The 7,911-nt window shown below is 42.0% G+C and overlaps 1 protein-coding gene across 4 annotated transcripts in view; it reads left to right on the top strand.

The window, feature by feature from the left end:
• The first annotated feature begins 1,794 nt into the window (after positions 1-1,794).
• LOC115179157 (early endosome antigen 1) overlaps positions 1,795-7,911 on the top strand; it is a 28,450-nt gene continuing 22,333 nt past the window's right edge. Inside the window, exons 1-3 of one of the 4 annotated variants that reach the window (XM_029740492.1) lie at positions 1,795-1,889; positions 1,995-2,224; positions 4,068-4,188. In XM_029740492.1, coding sequence (XP_029596352.1) covers positions 2,015-2,224; positions 4,068-4,188 — 331 coding nt within the window. In that variant the 5' untranslated portion in view covers positions 1,795-1,889; positions 1,995-2,014. Of the gene's footprint in view, positions 2,225-4,067; positions 4,189-7,911 lie in introns of all 4 variants that reach the window. The other 3 variants (XM_029740491.1, XM_029740490.1, XM_029740493.1) reach the window with 3 other exon arrangements.

Below are 7,911 nucleotides of genomic sequence, written 5' to 3'. Positions count from 1 at the left end.
TTAAACTTAGCTGTCAGTTCTGCTTGGCTATACAGAGCCTTCGGAAAGAATTCAGACCCCTTGACTTTGTCCACATTTTGTTACGTTACAGCCTTATTCTAAAATTGATTAAATAAAAAAAAATGGTCATCAATCTACACCCAATACCCCATAATGACAAAGTGAAAAGAGGTTTTTAGAAATTTTAGCAAATGTAGAAAACCTTTAAAACAGAAATACCTTATTTACATAGGTATTAAGACCCTTTGCTATGAGACTCGAAATTGATCTCAGGTGCATCCTATTTCTATGGTCATCCTTGACCGTGCATGTCAGAGCATGGTTTGTCATTATGGGATATTGTGTGTAGATGGATGAGGGGAAAAAAACTATTTAATCAATTTTAGAATAACGCTGTAACGTAACAAAATGTGGAAAAAGTCAAGCGGTCTGAATACCTTCTGAATGCACTGTATGTTCCCTTACGGCTTGTGTTTCAGTGGAAGCACGCGGTGTGTGTGTGTGTGTGTGTGTGTTCTCAGTTCAAAAACATGTATTTTTTTGCTCATAAACATAGTATGAAATGCACTTTTTATTTAGAATTGTATAAAAAGGTCTCCTCATAGTGTTTGATATTGCTGCTTCAGGTCATAAGCAGATTGTGGCTGTCTGCTACTGATGGTGTCTGAGCACTAAGGCCAGGTACACATCACTGTCCCATTGTTGTGGCACAGGGCTCTGATGTGGACAAGGAGGAGAGGGCAGATCTGGCTTCAAAGGACAACTCCTGTAGAAACTGTTGACACTGCATTATGCTATTTTGATACCCGAGCAGACAAGGTGAAAAATATGTCGATGTTGCAAGGCACTTACCTGTAATTTGCTCCAGGGGCACCATACTACTATGGCTGACCCTGTAAAACAACACATATCACTGTCTGCACCTATCTGGTGTATGTGACAATAAAACATGATTTCTTTGATTTCTTTCACTCCCTGAGCACTAGTTGATGACGTGGACTTGGAATATGGCAGCCCCCCGCACCTCTATAACGACAGTACTGATGATTCCTCAATGCAGGTGCAACCTCTTGTCTCCCTCTAGTGGTCATATACTACTAGTACATGTTCTCATCTGCAGCTGGCCCATTTGATCTTTGCTGTTTTTCCCTCTGGGTGTCTCCCTGCTCCAGACCATTTTTAGAGGTGCCAAGAGCCTTGGCATTTACAGTCAGCTGTTTAGGGAGGATTTAGCCTCGCTGGAAGGTAGAATTTCAAGTAATGCAATTTACCATCCATTATGTTTTATGTTTACTGTATTTATATTATACATGATGTATGTCGACTATGTAAATTCCTCTGTCTGTATTATGTCTGTATATTTGTCTATTGCTGGGTATGAGTAAAATGTACTCATTTAATATACTGGTGAATAAGTACCTTCTGATTCTGATAGTGAAATGATGGTGAAATGTATGTCAAGTGAAAGCATCCAATGGCCTGTTAGTCTCCTCTCACCGCTTTCTGACCTCCCCTATGGCCTCCCTCTGACCTTTGAGGGTGAAAACGGACTATCACACACCTACTGTATCTCTGTCTGAGATATCATTTACTGTAGGAATGTTTTTTATGTACAGTAGGCTATATATATATATATATATTTTTTTTAATCCTGCAACATAATTTAATATCTCAGTATTGTCAGATCAGACCTCCCGCCCTCACCTACCGTTAACCAATCATGTCAATGCAGAGCTATACGGAGCCCCCCACATTGTTTCAACATTTAAGAGGCGGACAGCGATGCGGTACAGAGCTTAATTTAGCCTCCGCCCCGCTATTGCGTCTCAGACCACATTTTCGGATCAAGCATAAATTGGCTCTTAGCAACGGCCTCGCGAGCATTACAGGTGCGCGCCAACAGGTGATTTTGATTCGATTGTCACATAATGCCTCTTCTCTTTTTCTTTTTCTGAATGGTTTAGTCAACATATGTTGCAATTTGGCTACTTTAGGTTTCAACACAACAAGAAAAATGGATCTCTCAAAGAATTCCGTTGCAAAGAGGAGAAACAGAAATGCAACCAAAGGGAAAAAAGTTACTCACAAGTCAAATGTTTCACCGGCGATAAGTAGACTCATTCAAGACACTTCAAATCATATTCCATTGGGACGACAACTTCAGAGGACGCCGCCAACGTCAGAGTTGAAAATAACTTGGCCTTTGAGCTTTGAAACACAAACGGTAGGCCGAATCTCGTTCACCACACTTCTGCCTAGGCGCACTGGGGTTTTTACAGTGCCTTCAGAAAGTATTCACCCCTAGACTTTTCCTACATTTTGTAGTTACAGCTGAAATTTTGTCCCTGGCGTACACACAATACCCCATAATGTCAAAGTGGAATCATTATGTTTTTAGAAATTTTCACAAATTAATTAAAAGCTGATGCATTGAGTCAATAAGTATTCAACTGCTTTATGGCAAGCCTAGATAAGTAAAAATGTGCTTAGTTGCATGGACTCTGTGCAATAATAGTGTTTAACATGATTTTTCAATGACTACCTAATCTCTGTACTCCACACATACAATAACTGTATTAGTAATGTCCCTCAGTCGAGAAGTGAATTTCAAACAGAGATTCTACCGAAAAGACCAGAGGTTTTACAATTCCTCACAAAGAAGGGCACCTATTGGTAAATGGGTTAAAAATGTAAAAAGTAGACATTGAATATCCCTTTTGAGCATGGTGAAGTTATTAATTACACTTTGGACGGGGCGTCAATACACCCAGTCACTACAAAGGTACAGTCGTCCTTCCTAACTCAGTTGCCGGAGAGGAAGGAAACTGCTCAAGGATTTCACCATGAGCTCAAAGTGTACTTTAAAACAGTTTGAGTTGAATGGCTGTGATAGAACTGAGGATGGATCAACAATGTTGTAGTTACTCCAGAATAGTAACCAAAGTGAAAAGAGGGAAGCCTGCACAGAATGCAAATTTTGCAAAACATACATCCTGTTTCCAACAAGTGCCTAATGTAATACTGCAAAAAATGTGGAAAAGCAATTTAACTTTGTCCTGAATACAAAGTGTTATGTTTGGTACAAATCCAATAAAAAACATGAGCAGGTGCACACCCAGAAAAAATTATTTAGGGTAAAGGTGCTGACTAACGGAGAATAAACGAAGCTGTAAAAAAGAGTTGCATACTCCGTTGTATAACCTCCCAGTAATTTGTAGGTAAAAAAAAAAATGTTTTGGCATCACTGTGCCTTTTTCAGGGTGGGGCAAATCCAATACAACACATTACTGAGTACCACTCTCCATTTTTTTCAAGCATAGTGGTGGCTACATCATGTCATGGGTATGCTTGTAATCGTTATTAAGGACTGGGGAGTTTTTCCGGATAAAAAAAAAAATGGAACGCAGCTAAGTACAGGCAAAATCCCATTGGAAAACCTGTGTGTCTGCTTTCCACCAGACACTGGGAGATTAATTCATCTTTCAGCAGGACTGTAACCTAAAACACAATGCCAAATCTACACTGGAGTTGCTTACCAAGAAGAGTGAATCTTCCTGAGTGGCCGAGTTAGTTTTGACTTAAATCTGCTTGAAAATCTATAGCAAGACCTGAAAATGGTTGTCTAGCAATGATCAACAACCCATTTCACAGAGCTTGAAGAATTTTGAAAAGAGTAATGGGCAAATGTAGCACAATCCAGGAGTGGAACGCTCATCCAGAAAGACTCACAGGTGTAATTGATGCAGAAGTTGATTCTAACGTATTGACTCTGCGTTTTAATACTTATCTAATCAAGATATATATTAGTGTCTTTGTTGTGCATTTTTTACAAATGTTCGAATTTTTCTTCCACTTTGACATTACAGTATATTGTGTCTGGTTGACAAAAAACATCAATTAAATACATTTTAATCCAACTTTTCATCACAACAAACTGTAAAATCAATTGGTGTGAATACTTTATGAAGGCATTGTAGTTTGTAGGCCAACTTGAGCCAATTATTGTGGAGGGTGGGCCTAGCCAACTAATTAATTTCTATCTGTTACAATTGTGTCTTTCCATCCAGATTGAAACCACCCCTGGGCAAGAACCCTTGTCTCCTGCGCTAAATATGACCATGGACATTAACACAATCGAGCCTGCAGAAACGGAAACGTGCCGACGGTCTCGCATCACTTCAAGCACACGTGGGTGTTTCCCATATTGTTCACAATCCTATAGCTGTATATTTGCACCAATATGTGATTTGATATATCTGAGGTGACAAACATAAACGCACACGGATGTCGTGCACCCCCAAAATCTGAGGGGCCACAAAGTACGTGAGGATGGGAGGGTGGTCTGGAGGGTGGCTTGGCCCCATCTGTAAGTGGGAGAATTTAGCCTGAAATGGCTTTTTCCTGCAATTTAGAGCCATAATCATTATGCTTAATTGTATGTGCAAAAATGTATATTTTTCTGCATATGTAACCATACCTCTTGAGCTGTCTGTATCCTCCTGACTGGTGGTTCTTTTTTTGCTAATATCTGGGTAAAAGAATGAAAGGAATGTGAGTCTTACTCAGTTCATTTAGTATTTACTTGCTTTCCTAAAGTCTTCCAACCTTGCCAGCAGGCATGCCAAATATTTCTGTAGTTGTCACATGTGCCGAATACAACGTGTTTAGACTATCGTGAAATGCTAAGATGGTTAGACAAGCTAGCTACTGTAACTTGATAAGTAGCCTGAAATGGCTTCTTGGTAGCTAGTTATGAGGTTGGGAGATAGGTTCTCAATCTGGGCTAGCCAAAATCAACTTCATAAAATTGCTAGGTGGCCAGTAGTATTTCAGAGAAACGACAACTATATATACAGTTGAAGTCGGAAGTTTACATACACTTATGTTGGCGTCATTAAAACTCATTTTTCAACCACTCAACACATTTCTTGTTATTAACAAACTATAGTTCTGGCAAGTTGGTTCGGACATCTACTTTGTGCATGACACAATTTTTCCAACAATTGTTTACAGACAGTGAATTATAAGTAAAATAATCTATCACAATTCCAGTGGGACAGAAGTTTACATACACTAAATTGACTGTGCCTTTAAAGAGCTTGGAAAATTCCAGAAAATGTAATGGCTTTAGAAGCTTCTGGTAGGCTAATTGACATCATTTGAGTTAAACGGAGTTGTACCTGTGGATGTATTTCAAGGCCTACCTTCAAACTCAGTGGCTCTTTGCTTGACATCATGGGAAAATCAAAAGAAATCAGCCAAGACCTCAGAAAAAAAGTGTAGACCTCCAAGTCTGGTTCTTCCTTGGGAGCAATTTCCAAACGCCTGAAGGTACCACGTTCATCTGTACAAACAATAGTACGCAAGTATAAACACCATGGGACCATGCAGACCTCATACCGCTCATAAAGGAGACGCATTCTGTCTCCTAGAGATGAACGTATTTTGGTGTGAAAAGTGCAAATCAATCCCAGAACAACAGCAAGGGACCTTGTGAAGATGCTGGAGGAAACGGGTACAAAAGTATGTCCACAGTGAAACGAGTCCTATATCGACATAACATGAAATGCCGCTCAGCAAGGAAGATGCCACTGCTCCAAAACCGCCATAAAAAAAGCCAGACTATGGTTTGCAACTGCATATGGGGACAAATATCATACTTTTTGGAGAAATGTCCTCTGGTCTGATGAAACAAAAGTAGTACTGTTTGGCCATAACCACCATCGCTGTGTTTGGAGGAAAAAGTGGGAGCCTTGCAAGCCGAGGAACACCATCCCAACCATGAAGCATGGGGGTGGCAGCATCATGTTGTGGGGGTGCTTTGCATGCAGGAGGGACTGGTGCACTTCAGAAAATAGATGGCATCATGAGGAATGAAAATGATGTGGATATATTGAAGAAACATCTCAAGACCTCAGTCAGGAAGTTAAAGCTTGGTCGCAATTGGGTCTTCCAAATGGACAATGATCCCACGCATACTTCCAAAGTTGTGGCAAAATGGCTTAAGGACAACAAAGTCAAGGTATTGGAGTGGCCATCACAAAGCCCTGACCTCAATCCTATAGAAAATGTGTGGGCAGAACTGGAAAAAGTGTGTGCGAGCAAGGAGGCCTACAAACCTGACTCAAACCTGACCAGCTCTGTCAGGAGGAATGTGCCAAAATTCTCCCAACTTATTTTGGGAAGCTTGTGGAAGGCTACCGAAAACGTTTGACCCAAGTTAAACAATTTAAAGGCAATGCTACCAAATACTAATTGAGTTTATTTAAACTTCTTACCAGTGGGAATGTGGTGAAATAAATAACCGCTGAAATTAGGCATTCTTTACTATTATTCTGACATTTCACATTCTTAAAATAAAGTGGTGATCCTAATTGACCTAAGACAGGGAATTCTTACTAGGATTAAATGTCAAGAATTGTGAAAAACTGAGTTTAAATGTATTTGGCTAAGGTGTATGTAAACTTCCGACTTCAAATATATATATATATATATATATATATATATATACTGCTCAAAAAAAATAAAGGGAACACTTAAACAACACAATGTAACTCCAAGTCAATCACACTTCTGTGAAATCAAACTGTCCACTTAGGAAGCAACACTGATTGACAATACATTTCACATGCTGTTGTGCAAATGGAATAGACAACAGGTGGAAATTATAGGCAATTAGCAAGACACCCCCAATAAAGGAGTGGTTCTGCAGGTGGGGACCACAGACCACTTCTCAGTTCCTATGCTTCCTGGCGGATGTTTTGGTCACTTTTGAATGCTGGCGGTGCTTTCACTCTAGTGGTAGCATGAGACGGAGTCTACAACCCACACAAGTGGCTCAGGTAGTGCAGCTCATCCAGGATGGCACATCAATGCGAGCTGTGGCAAGAAGGTTTGCTGTGTCTGTCAGCGTAGTGTCCAGAGCATGGAGGCGCTACCAGGAGACAGGCCAGTACATCAGGAGACGTGGAGGAGGCTGTAGGAGGGCAACAACCCAGCAGCAGGACCGCTACCTCCGCCTTTGTGCAAAGAGGAGCAGGAGAAGCACTGCAAGAGCCCTGCAAAATGACCTCCAGCAGGCCACAAATGTGCATGTATCTGCTCAAACGGTCAGAAACAGACTCCATGAGGGTGGTATGAGGGCCCGATGTCCACAGGTGGGGGTTGTGCTTACAGCCCAACACCGTGCAGGACGTTTGGCATTTGCCAGAGAACACCAAGATTGGCAAATTCGCCATTGGCGCCCTGTGCTCTTCACAGATGAAAGCAGGTTCACATTGAGCACGTGACAGAGTCTGGAGACGCCGTGGAGAACGTTCTGCTGCCTGCAATGTCCTCCAGCATGACCGGTTTGGCGGTGGGTCAGTCATGGTGTGGGGTGGCATTTCTTTGGGGGGCCGCACAGCCCTCCATGTGCTCGCCAGAGGTAGCCTGACTGCCATTAGGTACCGAGATGAGATCCTCAGACCCCTTGTGAGACCATATGCTGGTGCGGTTGGCCCTGGGTTCCTCCTAATGCAAGACAATGCTAGACCTCATGTGGCTGGAGTGTGTCAACAGTTCCTGCAAGAGGAAGGCATTGATGCTATGGACTGGCCCGCCCGTTCCCCAGACCTGAATCCAATTGAGCACATCTGGGACATCATGTCTCGCTCCATCCACCAACGCCACGTTGCACCACAGACTGTCCAGGTGTTGGCGGATGCTTTAGTCCAGGTCTGGGAGGAGATCCCTCAGGAGACCATCCGCCACCTCATCAGGAGCATGCCCAGGCGTTGTAGGGAGGTCATACAGGCACGTGGAGGCCACACACACTACTGAGCCTCATTTTGACTTGTTTTAAGGACATTACATCAAAGTTGGATCAGCCTGTAGTGTGGGTTTCCACTTCACTTTTGAGTGTGACTCCAA

Source organism: Salmo trutta, chromosome 39, assembly GCF_901001165.1.
Source record: "Salmo trutta chromosome 39, fSalTru1.1, whole genome shotgun sequence".
Classification (NCBI taxonomy): Eukaryota; Metazoa; Chordata; class Actinopteri; order Salmoniformes; family Salmonidae; genus Salmo; species Salmo trutta.
Note: the sequence above shows the minus strand (reverse complement) of the source record. Positions and strands in the feature narration are given on the sequence as shown.